The 26275-nt window shown below is 39.8% G+C and overlaps 1 protein-coding gene across 1 annotated transcript in view; it reads right to left on the bottom strand.

The window, feature by feature from the left end:
* Positions 1 to 25274, bottom strand: part of LOC126469774 (V-type proton ATPase 21 kDa proteolipid subunit c''-like) — a 49471-nt gene extending 24197 nt beyond the window's left edge. Inside the window, exons 1-5 of the mRNA XM_050097004.1 lie at positions 25130 to 25274; positions 24349 to 24397; positions 19636 to 19719; positions 15475 to 15622; positions 3050 to 3185 (exon numbers count right to left, since the gene is read on the bottom strand). Coding sequence (XP_049952961.1) covers positions 3050 to 3185; positions 15475 to 15622; positions 19636 to 19719; positions 24349 to 24397; positions 25130 to 25190 — 478 coding nt within the window. The 5' untranslated portion in view covers positions 25191 to 25274. The remainder of the gene's footprint in view (positions 1 to 3049; positions 3186 to 15474; positions 15623 to 19635; positions 19720 to 24348; positions 24398 to 25129) is intronic.
* Between the last annotated feature and the right edge of the window lie 1001 nt (positions 25275 to 26275).

The following is a 26275-nucleotide window of genomic DNA, read 5'->3' as shown; positions in this document are numbered from 1 at the left end:
TCACAAGCTTTTGACTGCTCTTTTTTATCCGACAAAGGATTTGACTGATTGTACAGTGCAGAACCGAAAAATTGGTCTTTAGTTCTTTCAATTTACCAGTATGAAATATATTGCTCTATGGTGCAGCATGCAAACGCAGACAAAGGTCACACTTGCCTATGGGAAGTGACCTATGGGAAGTGATCCAAATTCAAGAGATCAGAAATCTATCTTCAAACCTATCAATCTAACTGAGAACTGCTGCAGGCTTTTCCCATTGTCAGCAGGTCGCACAAGTTATTTAACAGGATCAATCACTACAAGTGTTCCAGTATTACATCTACACGGGCTGGCATCTTAATTCGAAATCTATTTCAGAAGCAGTAGCATACAAATATTATGCGCATTGCAACAGCCTCTCTTTGGAATGGTGTAATTTTATTGCATATTCCTAATGAACAAAGATGGGTCATGATTCCCACATCACTGCAGCAATGCGTTTTAGAACTTTTACCTAGAGGACATTGGGGAATCATTGAAGCTAAGCACCTAGCACATCAGCATTGTACATGGTTCTGTCTTGATAAGCAGACTGAACAAATGATTGCCCAATCCAATGCATGTGTGGGCAACCAGGCAGCTCCACATCAAGAATTTTTCTCTTGGCCTCGATCTGATGCTCCTCAGCAATGCACCCACATTGACTCTTCTGGCACACATGGTGGCTGATGATCATTGGTGAAATCAGTAGATACCCATTTGTCATTTCAATGAATTCTACAACTAGCATTAGTATTATCAACACACTTGCTTCTGTCTTTAGTTTAGGAAGCTTGCCACTATCATTTCAGACAGTGTGCCACATTTTTCTCCATTGGAATTGCAACACTTGTCAACAAAATGGGATTCAACATATCCAAATAGTTCTGTTCTCTCTACAATCTGAGGGTGAAACCAAAAGTTTAATTCACACTTTCAAGGCTCACATGTCCAACCTTCATGCTTCACACTCTAAGGAAAGTTTCTCAACAGTTATCACACTCTGCCTTTGCATGATGCTTTTATGGCAGAATTATCACACGATGATCTTCACCATAGTTTCTTGCATCTCTTCCACCCTTGACAATCTGCTTCAGATGCAAACTTCATAATGAAATTCTGCACAAGTGGGACCAAAACCAACTTTATTTTCGTGATTATTGTGATCCTGCCATAGACTTTTCAGAAAAGGTGCCTGCAACCTCCAGACTACTGCCCTTTAACAGTTTTTGCCACCGGAGCCTGACATTCGGAAACATGGATCAACAGAAGACTGTCATGCAGGTTGACCCTTTCCATTTACACAGCCATGATCATGGTCATGGTCACAGGCACCACATCAATTGCCATTCACAGTAACATCCATCATAAACACCAAGCCTGCATCAATCTCACCATCTATGACATCCTCAGCAGTGCAAAAATGTTGCACCCATTTTTGCTGTTAGATGGACATCCTACCTCGAGTTTTCTGGCAGTTAATAAGGTGACTGTCAGGACACGGGTTGATTAGTGCTGCCTGCTACATCCAACTCCATCAGCTGCACCATGGCAAACACCTTCCCCACAGTATCAATCATACCCACACTATGTGAAGACACTGTATTCCTTCCTCCCCAAAATTGCACTATCAGTGGTGTCTTTTTCAACCACACAGGATGTACCACATGCCACTCACATCTCCATGGAAGAAACGCATAAACAGGAACCAAGAGCATCACCGCAATCCAAGCTCTCTCCAGGACTTTTAACCTTCCAATGGATGCCATCAGAGGTTGCCGTCTTTGCCTCAATTCACTGCATGTAAATTTAACCCTCCACATATCTTTTTTAAGATTCTGCACACACCAAGCTCTGCCCCAGTTGTCTGAACACACACAGTGAAAACAGAAGGACATAGCATGACACTACTAATATTGTAATGGCTACAAAGTACTCAAATTAGACACATTGCTGGAACAGAGAATTAAATGATCCAATGATATGTATTTCATTCTTTACTCTATAAATAGTGTAAATAAATGTTTTATTCACTTATTCACTTTTTAGTTTTCTACACCACCTTTTACAACTACAGACAAGTGTGACAGAATCAACCCCCACATGAATTGTACAAATGATGGTAGTGAAAGTCTGAATGATTTTACTGCCAATTTGTTGCTCTGCGAAAGACAAAGAAAGTAGAAAATTTCCTGCAGGGCTTTTGACAAACTAAACAGACTTTTCAAATGAAATTTCTGACTTGCGTGCAAAGGAAAGTTCACATTCACTGTGTATAACTAGTTTTGACCTAATGACAGAAGGGAACAATCTTTCAATTCAAAAACCATTCAAAAACTGAGGGTTGTTCAGAGAGCAACAGCGAGGTGCACAATGGTAATTACTAAGAGAGAAAAATAAATGGGTCACGAAACAGACTGGAGCAGAAGGCTATTATGACCACTATGAAATTCAAATGTATATGGCAGGACATTCAGCCAGGTAAAGGGGTAATAGAAGGGCTGCATAAGTGTACTCGATTTCAGGAGATAAGGAACGACCAAGAATGTGACCTACATGAAGAAGGGAAGACAACATTCGAAAACATGTAGGAACAACATTGATTACATATTAGCTGAAGACCCTAATACACAGTATCCTAGTACAGTTATAATTTTCAGGCTATTCTGTGAAAATATCTAACATGCCCAACTAGCCATATCTTAAGTGCAAGGTCACACTGTCTCCATAGAACAGAACTACTCGAGTACTGGTTATTCTTCATGATTTTCTGTTAACATACATCATTCAACTGAACACCACACTGGACTAATTTGGGAACACTTTATTTAATGGGCACAAAAGCTTTCACTTAAAAAAAAAAAAATTCCCTTGAAAGGGAAACAAACTATCATTTTCCTTTGAAATGGGGAGTTGCTTGACTTCATCTGAATATCAAAGAAACAAAATTGCAAATATCTACCGAAACACCAGAAAAAATTTTGTGTGTGTGTGTCAAACATTTTAGTACATGGTTCTGTTCAGTGCTTACCCACAATTCCAACTGCAATTCCACAGAAAAGGTTAACCAAACCAACACTTAATCCAGCACCAAACATTATGTAGCCAGAAAGCCAATTCTGGCCCTTCAGATCAATATTACTTTGAACGGCATCCCAACTGAAACTCTGAAACAAATTAGTTGTAATTAGTTATAAATAGTACTAAATCTGCACAAGCACATGATCTGTATGGTTAAAGTAAGTGTGTGTAATATTTCACATACAAGTTAAATATATTAGGGCCAGTCAAGAAAGGATTTAAACATTTTAAAAGAAATGAATTTCCTGAAAATACATACTGCTGCCACTACTCGAATTATTGATTCTGATCTTCAACATAATTTTGTCAGGCCCAAAACAACTTTTCATTCATTCCCAGTAACAAGAATCAGTTCTTGATTGCAAACAGTAATGGTTCCTTCCAATGCTTCAAATCATCCTTTAAACTGCTGATATTCTTTGGACACTACAAATATGATGGGAGTGATGTTGGACCTTTCCCTTTTTTGCAAAATTCTGAAGTGTGTAGTGCCTCATGGTTTTGTGTACTGTAATAAGAATAGCTTAGACAGTGGGATGTCAGGTTCAGTAGTGTTTATAATGGTACATTATTTTTTAAGGTGATGCTGGAATGAAAGATGAAGCTGCCTGGTAGAATTTTGCACAGAGAATAACTTAATCATAGCTAACACTTGTTTAGGAATCTTTAAAGAAGGCTGTACATGTGGAAGAGACCTGCAGACACTGGAAGGTTTCAGACAGAGATTTCAGAACCAGATTTTAAATTGTAAGACATTTCCAGGGCAGATGCAGACTCTGGCCACAATTTGTTGGTTATCCCAATAGACTAAAACTGAAGAAATTACAAAAGGTAGGAATTTAGGGAGATGGGTATTGGATAAACTGAAAGAACCAGAGGTCGTAGATAGTTTCAGAGGGAGCATTAGGGAACAATTGACAAGAACGGGGGAAAGAAATACAGTAGTATAAGAAGAACAGGTAGCTTTGGGAGATAAAATAGTGAATACAGCACAGGATCAAGTAGGTAAAAAGACATGGGCTTGTAGAAATCTTTGGGTAACAGAAGAGATATTGAATTTAATTGATGAAAGGAGAAAATATAAAAATGCAGTGAACAAAGCAGGTAAGAAGGAATACAAACGTCTAAAATATGAGATTGTCAGGAAGTGCAAAATGGCTAAGCAGGGATGGCTAGAGGACAGATGTAAGGATGTAGAGGCATATATCACTATGATTAAGATAGATACTTCCTACAGAAAAATTAAAGAGACCTTTGGAGAAGAGACAACCACCTGTGTGAATTTCACGATCTCAGATGCAAAACCAGTTCCAAGCAAAGAAGGGAAGGCAGAAAGGGGGAAGGAGTATATTGTGGGCCTATACAAGGCCAATGTACTTGAGTGCAGTATTATTGAAATGGAAGACTATGTTGATCAAGAAGAGATGGGAGATATGATACTGTGTGAAAAATTTGACAGACCACTGAAAGACCCAAGTCGAAACAAGGCCCTGGGAGTAGACAACATTCCATTAGAAATACTGATAGCCTTGGGAGAGCCAGCCCTGACAAAACTCTACCATCTGGTGAGCAAGATGTATGAGACAGGCGAAATACCCTCCAACATCAAGAAGAATATAATAATTCCAGTCCCAAAGAAAGCATATGTTAACAGGTGTGAAAATTACCAGACTATCAGTTTAATAAGTCACGGCTGCAAAATACTAACATGAGTTCTTTACAGACGAATGGAAAAACTGGTAGACACCGATCTTGGGGAAGATCAGTTTGGATTCTGTAAAAATGTTGGAACACATGGGCACGAGTCAAATACAGGGAGCAAAAGGCTATTTATGATTTGTACAGAAACCAGATGGCAGAGTCTAGGGGCATGAAAGGGAAGCTGTTGTTGAGAAGGGAGTGAGACAGGGTTGTAACCTATCCCTAGTTTTATTCGATCTGTATTTTGAGGAAACAGAAGAAAAATTTGGAGTAGGAATTAAAATCCATGGAGGAGAAATAAAAAATTTGACATTGTAATTCTGATTGTAATTCTGTCAGAGACAGCAAAGGACCTAGAAGAGCAGTTGAACGGAATGGACAGTGTCTTGAAAGGAGGATCCGAGATGATCAACAAAAGCAAAACGAGGATAATGGAATGTAGCTGAATTAAATCAGGTGATGCTGAGGGAATTAGATTAGAAAATGAGACACTTAAAGTAGTAGATGAGTTTTGCTACTTGGAGAGCAAAATAACTGCTGATGGTCGAAGTAGAGAGGATATAAAATGTAGACTGGCAATGGCAAGGAAAGCGTGTCTGAAGAAGAGAAATTTGTTAACATCGAGTATTTATTCAAGTGTCAGGAAGTCTTTTCTGAATGTATTTGTATGGGGTGTAGCCATGTATGAAAGTGAAACATGGATGATAAACAGTGTAGACAAGAAGAGAATAGAAGCTTTCAAAATGTGGTGCTAGAGATGAATGCTGAAGATTAGATGGGTAGATCACATACCTAATGAGGTACTTAATAGAATTAGGGAGAAGAGGAATCTGTGGCACAACTTGACTAGAAGAAGGGATCGGATGGTAGGACATTCTGAGGCATCAAGGGTTCATCAATTTAGTACTGGAGGGAAGCACAGAGGGTAAAGATCGTAGAGGTAGACCAAGACAAACACACTAAACAGATTCATAAGGATGTAGTTTGTAGTAGTTACTCAGAGATGAAGCTTGCACATGATAGAGTAGCATGCAGAGTTGCATCAAACCAGTCTCTGGATTGAGAACAACAACGCATAATGTGATACTCTGCAAATTTCTTCCATGCCAGTTGTTACAGAAGTTGATCTTTCTACCTTTTTACTGCCTATATTGCACTTATGTTAAAAGCTCAATTCGAAACACTATACAAGACTGCTGCATTGTTTCTGTATTGCAGTCACATACAGATGACTTCAAGACGGGGAAAAAATGAACAAAATCTTTATTTTCCACTTATCTAATATTTATTTATAAATAAATTTATTTATTTGCAGAATATAATGACATTCATCCATCAAGTGGTTGTAATATCTTTGTAAATAATGTGATAGAATCATAATGCTGATTTAAATTATCTCAATGAAACTGAAGATGAGAATAGAAACTTGTGGAAGTGTATAGCGGACAGAGTACAGATTATGTGATACAAAAATGAAGCACTGAATGTGAAGCTTTCAAAAACTTAAGAATGAATTTTAGTGCACGAGAAACTGAAAGCTCCTTTCAAAAATAACATCCATCAGTTTTTCAAAATAATTTTTTTAGGAACCACCTGACATACCATACAAAAATAAAAATACTGGTATAAATCAATTCTGAAGACTTTTCTAATACTAGATGTAGAAAAATTTAAGCTAATGTGGATTAGTAAGAAAAACAAACCAGTAATATTCAGATACTGCATTAGTACTGTCCTGCTTCACACAGTCATGTCATTTAAATACCTGGGCATAACATTGGAAAGCAATACAAAACGGAATGAGCATGTGAGGATTGTAATAGGAATGGTGAATGGTCAACTTTGGTCTACTGGGAGAATTTTAGGAAAGTGTGGTTCATCTGTAAAGGAGACAAATAGGACACTACAGCAACCTGTTCTTGAGTACTGCTCAAGTGCTTGGCATCCGTACCAGGTTGGATTAAAGGAAGACATCGAAGCAATTCAGAGACAGGCTGCTAGATTTGTTACTGGTAGGTCCAAAAAATACGCAAGTGTTATGGAGATGCTTCATGAGCTGAAGTGGGAATCGCTGAAGGGAAGGTGACATTGTTTTTGAGGAACACTGTTGAGAAAATTTAGAGAACCGGCATTTGAAGCCAATTGCAGAATGACTCTACTGCCGCCAACATAGTACCACAAAGATAAGATACGAGAAATTAGGACTCGTATGGTGCAAATACACAGTAGTTTTTCCCTCGTTCTATTTGCATGTGGAACAGGAAAGAAAATGACTAGTATTGGTATGAGGTACCCTCTGTCACGTGCCATGAGGTGGATTGCGGAGTGTACATGTAGACGTAGATGTAACTGTAGCTTTCAGCAAACTCTACACTACAGGAACAACAGTAAAAGCAAAGTTCATCGGCATAGAAGAAGGGTGATACTAAAGACGCTACAGCTGTTGCTAGATCATTTATGACCACTAAACAGAGAGGGACACTTAATTAATACAAAGCCCTGCCGGACCCCATCCTCTTGGATGTAGGGGATACTGTGGGAAGCACCAACTCCAACATGGGAAGTATGGTGCTACACGAAGTTCTGCACGAAAGTCTTAAGTGGGTCCAGAGACCCCACTAATATAAGGTAGTGTGGATGTAGTGTTGTCATGTGGTGATATAAGCCTTTTGTAGGTCAAAGAAGGCAGCAATAAGGTGTTCACATCAGTTAAAAACCCGTCTGGGTGGCAGACTCCAGGTGAACGAAATTATCAGCAGTGGAATGGCCTTGGCAGAGACTAGCTGGGCAAATAGCTGTCAATCTCTAGGGGATACTTGCCCAGTTTCACTAACAGTACGATGATGCTCTCTCACCATTGAGATGGGAGTTCACCCTCAGTTCACATATGGTTTAAGATGGTAAGGCGACGATGCTGACAACCCACTGATACATGTCCGAGCATTGGTTGTGGATGTGGTATAGTCCTAGAGCTGTATCAGGGCAAATGCCTAAGGTACTGAAGAATTCTCACTCACTGAATGGAGCAGTATAGGGCTCCAGGTAGTGTGTAGTGAAAAATAAGTGCAATTGCTCAATCCACTGTTTAAAGCCATGAAAGGCAGATTGCTAGTTCTCAGATGCACATGCTAGAGCATTATGCAGAGCAAAATGTTCAGCTACGGTGACTAGGTCAGTGAAAACAGCATCATTCAAGGAAATACCAAGTGCACATGCAGAGGACTGGTATACATAGAGGCGCCTGACCTTCACCCAAACCTGCGAAGGACATGCATGTGGTCCAACGGTAGAAACATAACGTTGTCCGCATTCTTGCTTCTGTCACTTTTTTAAGTGGCAGACCTGGACATGGAGCCATTTAAAGGCAATGATGTGCCCTCTATTGATGTATGCTGCTTATGGCATTGGAGAGCTTGTCTATGGTCTCTAATGGACTTGGCAACTTCTGAGGTCTACTCAGGTACTGTCTTCCCACAGGGGGATCCTGAAGAATAGGGAATTGCTAAGTCGGCTACTGACAGAATGGCTGCTGTTGAATTATGGAAAGTCTCGTCGCTGCTTCGATTTGGTGGGGAGCTCAGAATGACAACGGCCTGATGAAGGGCATACAGCTCCACGGTAAAAATCTAGCACTGGTCAAGAAACCGATACTGAAAAGGATCATCGCCAAGTACAAAGGCAAACCTGACATCATAGTAGTCTTGGGACTGTCAGTGTAGATGAAAACACTGTCTGCAAGCCACTTGCAAAGAGCGAGAAACTATGCAATGCACCAGACCAGAAGTAGTGTCCTTAGGGAGCAAACGGAGTCTGAAATGAACCCATACGTCGGCATGAAGCCAGAGCAGTGAAGAGCTTGCACTCATGGGGAACATGGCAGGGAGTGTACAGCAAAGCTGTCTAAGCAGCAAACAAAAGTGAACTCCAGAAGGCAACACAAGACAGGTGCAGCCCATACTGGCAGTCAATGGGATCTTCAAAAGAAAGGGAGCATAGGATGTGTGACCTGGCACAGAAGACAGATGGCTGCTGCAACAACTGAGAATGTCCCACCAGTAGGACAATGGTAAGTCAGCAACCTCAGCATAAAGACTCAACAGGACTAGTATAGAAGGCACCAGTGGCTAAACATATCATGCAATGGTGGACTGTGTTGAGACGACTAAAGACAGACGGACATGCGGATGAATATATGATACTTTCATAGTCCAGTTTTGAATGGACAAAGGACCAGTACAAACAGAGGAGGATGGTCCAATCTGCTCCCCACGAGGTGCTGCATAGGACACACAGAACATTGAGGCAGTGAGTACAATGAGCTGCCAGGTAGGACATGGCAAGACCAACTAAGTTTCCTATCAAATGTGAGTCCCAAGAATTTAATCATGTCAATGAACAGAAAAAGGAATGGGTCAAGACATAAGGATAGGGGAAGAAACTCCTGGCACCATCAGAAGTTCATACAGACAGTCTGGTCAGCAGAAAAGTGGAAGCCATTGTTCATGCTGTACACAAAGAGCATAAAGACATAGCTGAAGATGCTGCTCAAGTAGACAGGTTCATTGAGAGATGTAATAGTACCTGGCAGGAGACAATCCATAATAGGGCACATAAGATGATGCTGAGCACAGAACTGTGAAGCACCCAGTTCTCTTGAATAAGTGTCCAAAAGAGCCAAGCCTCAATGTAACTTAAAAACATTGTCTTAAAAATTCTTGGGTAAAAAGGGGAAAAGGCACAGGCAACCCCAGAAGCCATGCTCTTACATACTACAGAGAATACCCATCCTCCAGCAGGTGTCATACACCTTCTCCAAATCAAAAAATATGGCCACCGTTTTGCACTTCCACAAAAAATTGTTCATAATATGAGTTGACAAGGTGATGAGATCAATAGCAGAGTGGTGCCTACTGAATCTGTGCTGGCGTAAGCTGTTGCCAGTACACCAGTCAGCAAAGAGGTTGCAAGATCAATAATAGGCACTGAATCAAGTGTGCTTATCAGAAGACAGGCCAATGACAGACACAAAAGCAATGTGCCACCAGTTTTTAGATAACCACCACGGATTGGAGGGCTCAGTCAGTCACAGTTCCAGGCAGTTGGAGTCACAGTCTCTAGCTCAGAGTGACCAGAGTAGTGTTTATAGCGAGACTTTTACGTGGACTGTTACGGAAAAGCTAGTACGACAACAACTAGTTTAAAGATAAGTAGCATTCTGTTCCAATAAATAAAGAATCCTGTTAATACAGTGCAGTTTTGTTGAGAGGATACTGGCCACCAAAAAACATCCTCTCCCTCAATTATCCTCGTACAAGACTCGACAGTTTCATCAACGACAAAAGAATCCACACTGGGCGTTAGTGAGGAGATTCCGAAACTAGCCACCACAGCAGCCAACCATTACTCATATGTAACATCACTTTGTAGATGCTACTGGTGAGAGAAACCGTATGGCAGCTGGAAGGAAGGTGTTTGTCCTTACCAGGTTTAGGTACAGAAATGACAATGGTCTCTCACCAGGGACTGGAAAATGTGGCATCTATTTAAATGCAGTTATATGTAAGGAGAAGAAAGCATAAACCTTCAGGAGAGAGGTGTTGCATCATCAGAATGTACATGACATCCATTCCTGGAGCGGATGAGCCAGATAAAAAGAGTGCATGTTTAAGCTCCCTGACAGTAAAAGCAGTATTGCAACAATCACAATTCTGGGAGGATAAGGATGATATCCTTGCCTCCACTGCCTGTTGCAGAGGGAGGAAGGTAGGATGGTAGTGGATGAAATTAAGTGCCTGCAAAATATCAGTCCAAGGTGTGAGATACCAAGAGGTCTACAACGACACTGTTCGCCATAGTCAGACCAGGAACTGTGGAATGAACTGTGGTTCATGAAAGCTAACAGATTACGCCAAACAGAAGGTGGAGTAAAAAAGAGCTTTGAAAAGAAAGCCAACTAGTTTTTGCTATCCCTGAAAACACAGCAGCACTGCACACATAGCTATTTAAAATGGATACAGTTTGAAATAGTGGGACAACATTTAAAACCACAGGGAACTCCTATCAGCACACAGATTGCACTGCGGCATGTCTCAGTCCACCAGGGAACAGGGGCGGGTCACTGCAAGGAAGAGGTGCGAGGTAAGGAAAATTCTGCAGCATCAAGGATAGCATTTGTAAGGAATTCTACCTGGTCATCAATGCAGGGGAAATGGTGTTCGTCGAAAGAGGCCAGTGAGGAGTAGAATGCCAGTAAGCTTTGTAAAGCTGCCAGTTGGTTGGCTTCACAGATGGGATAGAGGTATGCAAATTAATGATACAGATAGAATGGTCACTGAGTGTGTGTCATAGAGAATGGACCACTCGAGACAACAAACAAGCTGAGCAGTACAAATTGAAAGGTCCAAGTGGGAAAAGGAGTGTATGGAATCAAAGAAATGTGGGTGTACACATGTTCAAACAGTTTAGATTGAGCTGGTTGAAGATACCTACTAAGAGAGAGCCTCTCAGACAGAGAAGTGGAGAGCCGCGAAGGGGATGATGGGCACTGAAGTAGGCAAGCAGCAAGGGAGGAGGAAGTTGAGCAATACACTGAAATGTCTGCCTCGGTGACAGCAGAAGACAAGGGTGAGTAGACATTTCAAAGAGAGAAAGTCAAACCAGAAAGGGAAAGACTGAAAGCAACAGCTTGATGATGATGATGAGTGTTTTTTTTGGGGGTGAGGGGGGGAGGGGGATTCAACTACGCAGTCATCAGCACCCGTACAAATGTCCAATTTTTCCCCACAGTCCAATTTTTCCCCACAGTCCAATTTTTCCCCACAGTCCAATTTTTCCCCACAGTCCAATTTTTCCCCACAGTCCAATTTTTCCCCACAGTCCAATTTTTCCCCACAGTCCAATTTTTCCCCACAGTCCAATTTTTCCCCACAGTCCAATTTTTCCCCACAGTCCAATTTTTCCCCACAGTCCAATTTTTCCCCACAGTCCAATTTTTCCCCACAGTCCAATTTTTCCCCACAGTCCAATTTTTCCCCACAGTCCAATTTTTCCCCACAGTCCAATTTTTCCCCACAGTCCAATTTTTCCCCACAGTCCAATTTTTCCCCACAGTCCAATTTTTCCCCACAGTCCAATTTTTCCCCACAGTCCAATTTTTCCCCACAGTCCAATTTTTCCCCACAGTCCAATTTTTCCCCACAGTCCAATTTTTCCCCACAGTCCAATTTTTCCCCACAGTCCAATTTTTCCCCACAGTCCAATTTTTCCCCACAGTCCAATTTTTCCCCACAGTCCAATTTTTCCCCACAGTCCAATTTTTCCCCACAGTCCAATTTTTCCCCACAGTCCAATTTTTCCCCACAGTCCAATTTTTTCCCACAGTCCAGTCTAGCCACTGTCACGAATGATGATGATGACACAAAAACCCAGTCCTTGGGCAGAGAAAATCCCCACATCAACTGGGAATTGAACCCGGGACCCCATGATCCAGAAGCAGTAACGCTAGCCACCAGACCACAAGCTATGGACACAACAGCTTGAAGCTGGGTGTGCAAGGAAATGGTTAGACTATGAGCCAGAGTCCCCACCTCAGGTGGGAAAGTTAAAGCGGACTGAGGTGAAGTGTGGGAGATGATAATTTTGTTCCTGGGGGTGGAAAACAACAGTATGATCACAACCCTATTGGATCTGATGCCACAAATGTTCCACTGGAAAATAGCCACATCTGATGAGAGAGAGGAGATAGGAAAAACGAGGGGACAGTCACCTCAGTGGCTCTCAAGTGCCAGGAATAAGAAAAGGAAGAGACTTCAAACACCAAAGCAGAGGAAGGGTAAGAACAGGATGGACGGGGGAGAGGACGAACTCATACGCAGTTTTACCAAGAAATGTGTTTTCCGAAGAAAGTATGACTCAGTCTTCAAGGGACAGGAGAAGAATAGCAGGAGGATACACATGCCGCACTGAAAGGGAAGCAGCACTGCAAGGCTGGGCCCCATGTAGCCAAGCATATACTCACCAAATAGTAGTAAGCCCCTCAGGGAAGGGGGTGGAGGGGGGGATTGGGGGGGGGGGGGGGGGGAGGAGGTTGAGGCAAGTGAGACACACAAGCACACTGCACAAAATATTGTTTCAAATGTGGTACAACAAAAATACATGAAACTTTATAAAACAAAGATAAGTTACAGGATGAAGTGATAAAAGGGAATAGGAAAATGAAAAGAAAGGGAAAGATGGGAAAGGAAATGGGAAAAGAAAGGGAAAGGAAATAGAAAATGAAGGAATTAACGAGACTGTGTGGGAATAGTTCATACGTGTATGGGCAAAAACTTATCTTTGTCTGGACCCACATTACAGAGTGAAGCTCTGAAGGTCGCTGAAGAGCTTAGGAAACTGTATGGCTGAAAATTTCAAAGCTACACACAACACTGTGTGGAATGAAGTGTGTGGGGAAGGTAAGAATGTGCAGGAAAATGTAACTGAATGGAAGACAATATTGCACAATCTACTTGCAAATTATGATACAAAAGAGACATTCAGTGCCGATTAAACAGGACCTTTTATCACACACTGCCTTAGACTCTAGCAATTCAAAGTGAAAAGTACACTAGTGGAAAAATGCTCAACAAAAGATTCACAATACTGCTGTGTGGAAACATGTTAGATGAAATGGAGAAGCCACTAGTGACTGAACAGGTGGCAAATCCTTGTTGTTTCAGAAACATGAACATCAGTAAGCTTCCAGTCACATGGGAAAGTGATAAAAAGGCACAGATGGTGAGTGGTCTTAGAGAAAAGCAGCTAGGCCCTTTGAATGCCAAAATAAAAAAGGAAAATCACAAAGTCCTCCATTTCCTAGATAATGCAACCTGCCACCCAACGTCAAGTTATCTAATGTGAAACTGGCTTCATTCCAGCCAGGTTCAACCAACCTCACACAACCAATGGCCAAGGGACTTACTTCCACATTTAAATCCTGTCATAGGCAGTTATTGATGTAGTCTCATTTTTAGCATTTAAGAAGTTGAAAATACACTTGCACATTCAGTTTCTGTTCTGGATGCAGTAAATTGAATTTGTTTGGCAGTATGAGAAACAAAGCCCGAAACTGCCACCAAGTGCTTCAACAAAGCAAGGTTTGGAGGTTATGAACAACATACTTCAGTACTCGTCAAAGCTCTCAAAAATGCAGCAGCAAATTGCTGAATCAATTCAAATGCAGAACATTTTATGTAGTCAAGATGACTACATTCAAAGTAATGACTATCAACTCACTCTAGTTTTACTTTGGTAACAGATATAAAAGAAATTCTTAACACAGAAGACTGTGATGAGGAAATAGTGGTAGATGAAGAGGAACAAAATGAGCTCTTGAAAAATAAATATTCCTGAAGAAGCTACTGAATATATAAATGATGTTATTCAGCACACTCAGTCTCTCAAGCTGTTGGAACTATAGTATAGCCCAAAAAATTGTACAATTTTGAACAGGAAATTGAAACAGGTTTCCCTCTCTGATATGTGGCAAAAATTGAACTGCAAAGCACATGAATACCCAAATGATATTGCATGTACAACAATAAAATTACAGTAAAACTACAGACACGCCATATTACGTATCAGTGCATGTAAACTTTTTACACTGTAGCACAGTGGTATAGAAGTAGTCAAGACAATCAAATTGATATGACATTTGTGCTCTATCAAGCCAGGAAACTACCTCAAATTGGCGTACAAGAACCACCCAAGCTACAGTGCATGCACATTGTGCAAGATTTCCAATATTCACCCACTCTCTACATGCAAACTATTAGTCCTACAGAAAAAGGGACTAGGACCTTTTTTTTTTTGCAGGAAATGTAATGTAGTGAAATTTTGTACTGGGACACATTTTCACCAGACACAACAGTGAGTTATTCAATCAAAACATACGAAAGTGACCTTCAAATGCACTCCCGCCCTATATTCAACCACCAGGGTTTTTGGTACATTGTCAATTGCACTCCTTCCTACCACTATAAAAGATTGTGTACATGAATTATTTCCCCACCTTTGATCTCCTTTGGTCTTCACTCATCTTAATTACTATTTCATTAACATCATTAATTTGAACTTCCCCGTAAGGGTAACGAAACAGACTTTCAAATGTTATGGACAAATTAATTATATTTACAATTCGATTCAAACTTAACAAGCACAGTAGTTTCTTGGTAATAAGGCCAAACAAACAAAATTGTGAATTTTAACAGCATAAAATAATAAAGTTTTGAGGTAAAACTGACACAAATGTCACTTTTACAATTTGTAAGTGCACGACTACACCAGCGCCATAACACACCAATTAACATAGACCGAAAAACATTGAATACGGGAAACAATTCATGTAGTCACTAATTTTTGAGCAGCTGTAGGAGGGAGTGCTACAAACAACATATTACAAGTCCTGACTGGTCAATACACGTGCACACTGTAGCTTAGGTGGTTTTTGCAAGCCAATTTGACAGTTTTCCAACCTGATAGATGGCATGTGTTCTATATCAAACTGTTATCTATACTTCCTCTACATCACTACAGTTTATACCCTGTACACACAAATACATAAAAGCTCAAAGACCACCACCTGGTCCAACAAGACAAGCTGACAAAAATATTGAACAAAAGCTGTTATGTAATTACCTCTATCAGCCCAGAAAGAACAATTGCAGTAATGAGACCATAGATTGCAACCGCTTCACAGAAAATGACTGATATCAAGTTCTTTGTTTTTATTCGGGGTGCTTTTACACCCCCACCAATAATACTGACTCCTGTTGTATGAATGCCTCTGTAAGGAAAAATAAAAATAAAGCTGAATCACTTTATTACAATAAAAACCACAGTATCTAGAAAAATCTTGTGCACAACTATGACTAATATATATCAATATGAACAGTGCAGCACCTAGTAAAGACTCTACAAAGCATCATCAGAATGCCAAACTCATGTGGCCCAGCAAAGTGTCTTGTGCATAAGTTTAATTAATTTACTCACAATGACAGAAAAACTGTTTGCATGCAGTAAAACACACAGTTAAATATTTGCACTACTTCACTAATAGTGAGTTGTGTTTCACAATTACAGCTATTTTATTGGCAAATTATACAAAAGTTGGACAAATATACAGAAACACAAGAAATGCATGCTTGAACATAAATGCATATGCTAGCCAAGCCTGCAGGTCGTGTTGGATTTGATCACGAACGGCATGTGTGCAATTCCCTCAAACATTGCAAGTGTCATTCATGGTTGGAACCATGTTCTGTGGAGTTGTGTGTGCATTACTCAGAGGTAAGCGACTTTGAATGTAGGGAAATTGTTACTGCTCATATTGTGGGTGCTTCCATAACCAAGGTAGCCAAAGTGTGTGGCATTTCACAGTACAACATATCAAAAATTTACCCCACATATAGGATAAGCAGAAAAATATCACCCATCGCATCTCAACACGACAAAAGTTTGTGTTAAGTGATGATAGACTCATTGAAGAGGATTATGACAAAAAATAAAATGACAGCTGCAAAATATGCTGCAGAGCTGAATGTCATGCCCACAAATCCTGTCAGCATCTAAACAACATGGATAGAACTCCATAAGTAGCAAATTGCAGGGTGACCTGGAATTCCAAAACCACTCATCAGGGACACAAATGCCCATAACAGGAAAATGCCATGTCAAAGCCATAAATCTGAACTAGATAACAATGGAAGAAAGTCATTTGGTTGTGCAAGTCTTTTTACACACTGTCTCCAACTCCTAGCCATGTTTACATCCCAAGAGTGAACAATGACGAGGATTCAGTAATGATAAGGGCAGCTGTAATTTGGTATTCCTTGGACCCTACGGTCACTCTGTATGGTTGTTTTACTATCAGCATTGTGTGACCATTTTGGCTGATCAGGTCCTTCTCATGGAACAATGGTTCCCAATGATGATGCTGTGTTCCAAGATGACAGGGTCCGTGTTCACACAGCCCACATCACACAGGAGTGGTTTCGTGAGCAAGAATATGAACTGTTGCATTCTCCTGACCACCAAAGTCACCAGGTCTCAATATTATTGAGCCTTTGTGGTCTACTTTAGAGAGAAGGATGCATGGTCGCTATCCACCTCTATCATTACCTGATCTTTCCATTATTCAGCAGGAAGAATGGTGTAAAATACCCTCGAAAAACCATACAGGACATGTATTTATCCATTCCAAGACAGCTGGAAGCTGTTTTCAATGTAAATGGTTTTCCTACACCAAATTAGGCATGACAATGGGTTGTGACTTCAGTATTTCCTCTGAAAATTCACATACATTAATTTATTATGCCTAACTATAAAGATGTCAACCCCAAAGAAAATTAGTTACAATTCACAAGTTGTATTGATGACATAATTCAGAAGACAAAGGCTCATATCTGTGGAAATTTCAGGCAGAAGTTCTATTGGCAGCAATGGAGAAATGTACAAAATTGAGAGAAACCAAGTCAACAATACATACCAACCAATACCGCAAAATCCTACAGTTCCCCAGCATGCAAATTAACCACTATAACCAGAAATAGATCACACAAGACCTACACTAAAAAGCCAAAGAAACTCTTATATCTGCATAACATCATGTAGAGTCCCCACGATCATGCAGAAGTGCCACAACACAATGTGGCACCGACTCTACTAATGCCTGGAGTCGTGCAGGAGGCAATTGACAGCATGAGTCCTGCAGGGCTGTCCATAAATCTGTAAGAGTATGGGGGGGGGGGGTGGAGATCTCTGAAAAGCACGTTGGAAGGCATCAAAGATATGCTCAATAATCCAGAACGAGATTTCCACTCTGCAGGGAATAATGTTTGTGTCTGGGGAGTTTGGTGCCCATTGAAAGTGTTTAAACTCAGACGAGTTCCTGGAGCCACTCTGTAGCAGTACTGGATGTGGGGTCTCTCATTGTCCCACTGGAATTGCCCAAGTGCGTCAGAATGCACAATGGACATGAATGGATGCAGGTAATCAGGCAGAATGCTTATGTATGTGTCACCTGTCATAGTTGTATCTAGACATATCAGGAGTCAGTCCCATATCACTTCAATTGCACATGCCCCACATTATTGCAGAGCCTTCACCATCTTGAACAGTCCCCTGCTGACATGCAAGGTCCATGGATTCATGAGGTTGTCTCCATACCCGTACACATTCATCTGCTTGTTACAATTTGAAGAGAGACTCGTCTGACCAGGTAGCATGTTTCTAGTCATCAACAGTCCAATGTGGGTGTTGACGGGCCCTGGCAACACTTAAGGCCTTGGGTTGTACAGTCGTCAAGGATACACAGGTGGGCCTCCGTCTCAAAAAGCCCATATCACTGATGATTCGTTGAATGGTTCACACGTTGACAGTCTGATGGCTCAGCACTGCAATTTGCAGCAATCTGCGGAAGGGTTGCAGTTCTGTCACACTGAACGATTCTGTTCATCGTCAGTCCCGTTCTTGCAGGATATTTTTCCAGACGCAGCAGTGTTTGAGACTTGATGTTTTACTGGATTCCTGATATTCATGGTACACTCTTGAAATAGTTGTATGGGAAAAATCCCCACTTCATCACTACCTCAAAGATGCTGTGTCCCATCACTCATGTGCCGACATTGAAGTTCACTTAAATCGTAGTAACCTGCCATTGTAGCAGCAGTGACCGATCTAATAACTGCACCAGACACTATGTTTTATAAAGGCATTGCCAATCGCAGTGCCATATTCTGTCTGTTTACATGTCTCTGTATTTGAATACGCATGCTTATACCAGTTTATTTGGCACTTCAGTATATAATACACTGAGTGGCCACTGTGCTGATAAAACCTGCAACTTTACAATGAAAGAAACAATAACAAGAGCTTTGGAAGAAAATAAGGGGAGGGGGGGAGACCCAAGTTGGATTACTTAGTAATTCCCAGAGCTTCCATGCAGCGAAAGTTCTTTCGGGTGCTTATGATAGTCTGTTAGAAGAGAGGGGCAGGATTAATGTATAATAAATAGTCCAGGAGGCATATGTGAAGTGAACATCATGGTGTTGGTGGTGAAAACAACAAAAATTCAGGGCACAGGGAAAAAGATATTGTTTGGGTTGACTATGCAGTAGTATACCATTTGTGGACACAGGTAGGTAGGTTAACAGGGGAAGATAGTCCTCATACCAAAGGTCTCAAAGATTTTCATCATATGAAGTTGTCTTTGTGGTTTAGTATACAGAACTGGTATACTGTACACTTACGGATGTATACTGTACAGTATTACACAAATTAACAATGTTAGGAACAATAAGTTTACATGTAGCTAGAAAAATGAAGTAGAAAGTAATATTTGTTCTTGTATCATTCAAAAGACAGAACAACAGTTCAGTTTCATAGTTGTTTCAGTTATTCACTGATTAACGTCTACAACAGTGCTTTAATTTTATGAACTAAATCAAAATACTTTAAAACTTTTTTTGCATACACATACTATTTTATGGAAATTATACTATATCACAAACAATAACTCATGAATTTTCTGTGAAGAATGACTTTTTCATCATTATGTCAGAACCATTACTATGCCATAACTACTACACTGATATGAACTGCACTCTTTAACAATGAACTAATAAAGAATAAACAGTTACAAGTATTGTTATCCATTTACTTTTGATTATGGACAAAATAATTTCAGCTTTCTAAAAGAATGTTGGCATGTATATGTGCCATCTTACTCCAAGAGTCTCATTCTAAATTGTTGAGATACTAGAATTTATAATCATTTGTAAGACAAGAGGTTCCACTCACAGTGCAGCTCCAACCACAGACAGAGAAACAGCCAATCCAACACCAACTGTTGCCCACATGTATGGGCTAGTCTCCGTTAGGAACCTGCAAAGGAAAGTTTTTCCAACCAAGGTGCACAAAGTAGCAGTTGTGCAACAAAAATCAACTGAAATATCCTAACGAAAATATTTAGCAATGTTAACAACTGAAACTAGTCTGACCATGGAAGAGAGAGAAATCTTTACGCATGTCGAATAGGAGGATAAATTAAAGTCTACATATACAGAAAAAATTCGACACATGCAATTTACTCTAATGTGAATGAAGTATCAGGCTATTAGAGGGGTTAAAAAGGAACCAAACATTCACTGAATATATATGTGGAAAAGGATCACCTTTGAGAACTATTTCTCTCGCTTGTTCTTCTATGCTTGCTTGGTTCAAATGGCTCTGACCACTATGGGACTTAACATCTATGGTCATCAGTCCCCTAGAACTTAGAACTACTTAAACCTAACTAACCTAAGGACATCACACAACACCCAGTCATCACGAGGCACAGAAACTCACTGATCCAGCCGGGAATCGAACCCGGGCATGGGAAGCGAGAACGCTACCGCACGACCACGAGTTGCGAACTGTTCTGCTATGGATCATGCGACTTGACTATTCGAAGCTTATTATTTTATACTTGTATGATTAACAGCCAACACTAATGACAGTAGTCATGAGTATTTTGAGTGGTCAACAGCACAGTTATTGATGAAATCATCTCAGGTTTCCATCCGGGTAGCTGTGTCAAAAATCCGCGACATTTCGATGAGTGTCATTCATATCTTCACTTTGCCAGAAGATAATGAGAATGACACTCATCAAAACATTGTGGATTTTCAATACAGCTACATGTAGTCCGAGAAGATTTCATCAGCAGTATATACCACGAGAGCCTACATTCACATATGAAGCACAATTTCGTCCTTTTTCATTATTCTCGAGCACATATGCAGGAAATTTCTCCAACGAACAGTCCCATTGTCGTGCCACACACACACAATTCTGCCATTCCTTCAGCACAGTCATTAGTGCTCTAACTAAAACACCGGCACAAAAGGTGGCCTTAATATTTTAAAGCCAACTGTTCTAGAATAACAACTTATTTAAAATAGGGCTCATTCCCAGTGACACAAATGTTCATATATTTATTCACTTTCAAATAAACATAAGTAAAACTTTATAACTTTAAGAATATAATGATAGAAAAACACACACACACACACACACACACACACACACACACACACACACACTCTCTCTCTCTCCAATTGATTAATATTTCTTTATAAAATGACAGGGAGATCTCCATAACTATGATTATCAAAAATCTGGGTAGGTACTCAGTAAACATTGTTACACCCAAAATTGGAAGGTACTTGTTCCCATTAACAATTTTACAAGTACTCCCAACATACATCATCATTTGTCTCAGTCTACATCAAATCATCCAACGTATCTTAACATAATTAACAGAAGTTCTATGGATCCTGTTGTTGCAAACAAAATTTTACAAATAATTTTCCAAATTCCTAAGAAGTAATTTATGATTTCATGTTATGACCAATTACTACAATGAATGGAAATCTTACAATCCCATTAATAAAAGGAAGTGAAGTGTGTATAGCAAGAAATGTAAGAAACAACTACATTTTCTCACACAAACCCTGTGTGAATGCTATATGAAAGGGAATCACATCTACAGCAAAAATACAATAATCACAGAGAAAATGTGACTGTATCACAGGTCTTGAAATTTTGAAAATATAAAATTTCAGTCAACATTATTCTTTCAGCCACACCCTTTGAATTGCACCAACAGTTTCAACTGTAGTATGACAGAACTGATTTAAGGCAAACAATGACAACTGCTTGTTATCACATTAACCATTTTATTCTGGTCATTGTTTCCATATACATTTACTAACGTACACCAGAGATCTTACCAATTCAGTTTAAAGTGTCACTCTTAGACCTTATTTCCTTTGACACTTGAGCAAAGGATCTTACTTTCAAAAGCCTAAAATCAATGTTATCCTTAAATTGTTCCCATTGATGCACTATGTTCCCAACATTTAGCAATCTCTATTCCTCTTTAAACTTTTAGATGGCAATTCGAGCGATTTCTGCAAATCAAGAACAAGAAAATGCTATGTACAAAGCAACCATTGAGAGGAAATCACTATCCAACACAGAAATCTCAGGAATGTTTATTTTAGAAACTCAAGAGGTATAGCCAAGAATCATTTTCATAATACTCTGAAAACTACAACTTCCCCATCATCTTCAGTGCATTCCTTTATTCACACTAAAAAGCACATACCGCATGTGCAAAACCATTGTCGCTTTTATGAAAAGCAATGAAAAGCAACTACATTTCTGCTGAAGGGACATGCTACCAATCGCACAATAGAACCACATGAAAATAGTTTTCTTAGTAAATTCCACTACGATGCTTCATCTGAGAAAATCAGAGTACAGACTAGGTGCCCTTATTTTGTTCTTGGGTCAAACAAAAAGGCTCAGATATAAAAACTTTGGAAAAAAATTGTGTATGTCTAATTATAGTCCAATTACAACTATTTGCTAGGTGGTGTCTAAAATATGCTACTACAACATGGCCCTGACAGCTTTCTACTGCCTTTCACTTAGCACATGGTCAAATCCAGTGGCTACTACAGATAAAATTTACTGCTGCTGTTGATGAAAGTTAAACAGATCGTGGCTTGCATGTGCCAGCTATTTTAACACTGCAAGTGAACTGACACTTTACTATTGCATATTAGCAACAGCAGGGAGTATACAACTACATGCCTAGTCTGCAAGCCACCACATGGTTCAGAGTAGAGGGTAACGTGTACCACAACTAGTCATTCCCTTCCCTTTTCCATTTCCAAATGGCGCGAAGGTAAAAGTCTGGTGTGCATATGTGCGTACATATGTACATATGAGCCCCAACTTCCCTCGTCTTGTCTTCACATCCCTTGCACGAAATTTATGTCCGGGGGAGGGGGGGGGGGGAGGAGGAGCAGTAGAATCTCTCTGCAGTCAACAGTAATTTTCTCAATAGCATTCCGTGAAAAGAATGTCATCCCTCTCCACCAGGATCCCCATTTGATTTCACAGAGCATTTCCGAAATACTCTTGTTATGTACAACATTTTCAGCTCTGACTGGAGAGCCTGAGTTTCAGTAAGTGACATGTTAACTAAAAAGTAATTTTAATTACTCTACACACAGTACAGTATACGTACAGTCATTACACGACAATTTTCAGACACAGCTTAAACAGTAACATTTTAATAATGAGCTAAATTCACACACACTGAGGAGAAAAGATTTGTGTAAAGCAATAACAAGCAATTGAAAAAAATTGCAACAGCTGTGATTCTGTTCATCACATACAGGCAGTCAAAATACAGATTTGGTTCTTTCCACATGGTACTTAAATTTTCATTAATATTTGTAGATCTACAACATCGTTAAATTATGCAGCACAGCAATTTAAGTTGTTGAAAGTTGAATCCACCAGATCAGTGCATATTCCAACTTATGTAAATAACCTGTTCATCTATGGCTACAGTATGATGAGTAATTCTTATGCTCTTTTGCCCCTGTGCACCATATGACACCCATGCACTACAATCTTAACTTTTGTACCATCTGCTGTTTTTATAAATTTCATTAACCATCATTTATTTCAGTTGGGCATATTTTTACAGGAAGACTTATTTAAAAATTTACAACACACCATTTGCTGCAGGATCCTTTTTTCCAGTTACATGCTACAAGGAAACATTGATGCACTACCATGTACAGGTCAAGATAAGTCACCCAAGAACCAAGAATGTGTGTCATAAGAACAATTACAATGGCCCAAGACGCAAGGTCACTATCAGTCAATGCCATCTGTGTTCTTTATTGCAAATCTAGATTTCAACTGACAGTGCAGCTATCATCAGTGCATTATAAGTAGTCCTGTAGACTCTATGTAGTTATAACACACATTTCAATCCAACTTATGCATATACAAGCATTAGTCCAACTAATTGGGTCTAGTGTAGCAGGGGATACAACCCGTAGGCTTTGGACAATGAAGTCACAAGTCGCCAGAGAGCAGTTTACCATTTTCGCTTTTGCTGTTATGTTTCAGTTTCGTTTTTTTTACTGATTGCTTAATAAAGTGGATCTGTTTATTCTATCTCGTGAGATTTTTTTTTAAAAAGCCAAAAAACACTTATCAGCTACTGAAGGGAGCTACAACACTAAGAAGAATCGCTTCTCGTTTGGCGACTTGTGACATTGTCCAAAGCCGACGGGTTGTATCGCCTGCTACACTAGTCCCAACTAATTCGTTAGAATTACATTAGTCTACTTGGATAATGGCTACACATAACACACTGACGACAGCTGCGCTGTAAGTTGAAATTTAAATTTTTTAGAACTCACCAGGTGACATTACAACCAGCGCTGCCATATCAGTCATGGGGCACAATCATTCCAATGGAATCTAGCATGCTGAATTACAATGACCACAGCAAAACTAATGTTTTGTATGTATCACAGTTTCCTTCAGTGAAAGTGACACCCACACACATCAACTTAAGTTACATCTGAAGTGCTTCTTTTAAGTTTTATGAGACTTAACTGAATTTACAGAACATAATTTAATATTTCAACTTACCAGCCAAAACTAATCCTCTCTCCTTTCCCAGTAAGTACATAATACAGCACTGAAACAGAAAAAAATAATTACTGAAAAAAAAAAACCACAGTGACTGAACTCAAAATGTTATGAGTTGGCAATAAAATAATTAAATTTGTTAAGTGACCAGTACTAAACCTGTAACAGCAATTCAAACTAATTATGAGACAAAAGAAACCTTGGGATTAGTGTGGCTTGGTTAGCTGCACATATAGTCTGTGCGTGTTCATGGACAGTGAATATAACTTTTAATGGTTACTTGTTACACGCACTAGTAAGAAAATAATTTGAAGCTTACGTAAGGCAAAGTCCTGGTTTTTAAATAGCACATTTCTGCTATGTATTTTCTGTTCTAATAAGGTCGCTTAATAGTTTACACCAGTAAACACTGTACAGGGACATGGATGCTGACATGAACGAACCTTATTGATATAAATATTCGCAGTCCACAAAGCTTATGTAATTTCCTCTAGGCCAGCATACGAACTTCTAGCAATGTCCATACATACAAATCACAAACGTCGAAGGCTCTCTCTTCATTACATTTTGTACCCTTACAAGAGAGCTCCAACACCTACCAAAGTGACAACACAGTACGCATCTGTCAGGTGTACATTTTTTGTAACTTGTGTCCTACCGTACACGCATCAACGCCTATTTCTTACTGAAAATAAATACCGTAGCTAAACATACACCGTGCACTACATAGACATAAAATACAAAACGGCAGCTAAATATAATACCAGCTGTTAATACTTACCTATTATAGTCACCGCAGACGAAAGCGTCGCTAAAAAAGTATATCCCAGCCCGTACCTCATTTTCAGGAAAATAAATAGCCACCTCCCCGTTGGAATTCTCACCTAACCAACACCCCTAACTTGTCAGCTGATCGATGAATATCATGTGACACGGGCAACAAAGAGTATCAAAACAAGATAAAGCAGTTCGTTCCAATGGCATAGTATATGAAACAAGAAACTTTGGCTCTTTCGATAAATCGAATTCTTAAATGTAGCAAAGTTGTAAAATACAGTGTTATTTAAAACGTTTGGAGAGCCCGTGACTAGTACCTACGTTGAGCCTAGCTTTGGCGGGATGTACGAATATCAGTTATTTACGTGGCGTGCAACAGTAAGGTAGTCCTATTGTACTACCATAGCCTGTAAAGCCAGCTGTACTACTACACTGTATTGTCATTAAAAAACTATGTAAACAAACTGTAACAAAACAATAGTAGCTCATCAATCAGGCCTAAAGGAAAATTAGGTATAAACTGCATTTTCGGGTTGCAGAAAAAAGCAATCAGATGCGTACAATGATAGGGTCCCAGAGAATCCTCTAAGAAACACTTCAGTCACCTCTATATGACACTCCCAAGTCTTTATACGCATAACTGCTTAATACACACAAAGAAAATATGCAGAAATTTTCCCCGAGAATGAATGTACATATTCACAGTACCAGAAATAACGGCATGCTAGACATGTGGTATTCAAGGCTATCCACTGATACATAATAGCCACAAATACCTAAGTCTGAAGATGTATAATAAACTGTCACAATCAGTAAATATCCTCATTCTAAGTAAATTTAAGATAATATTAGAGGTATAGTTTTAAAATGTGACATATTATTCAGTGGAAACATACCTTCAAAGTAATCTGAAGGACACATATAATGAGGGAAAACCCTGATTTCTAGTAAATAAAGCCCAGTTCACACTAGCCGTTGTGTTACATCAGTTGCGTAACGTCAAAACATTCCGCAATGCATTTCAAATGGCGGGATCCATACTGGCTCTCACGTCACGTCACGTCACGTCACATCACGCCACCACCAAAGTTTCATGGGAAGAAAGTTTTGACGGCTGACGTCATCATCAGTTGTCAGCCACATGAACCTG

The sequence above is a fragment of the Schistocerca serialis genome, chromosome 3 (genome assembly GCF_023864345.2).
Source record: "Schistocerca serialis cubense isolate TAMUIC-IGC-003099 chromosome 3, iqSchSeri2.2, whole genome shotgun sequence".
NCBI classification, from domain to species: domain Eukaryota; kingdom Metazoa; phylum Arthropoda; class Insecta; order Orthoptera; family Acrididae; genus Schistocerca; species Schistocerca serialis.
This window is presented reverse-complemented; position numbering and strand designations above follow the sequence as displayed.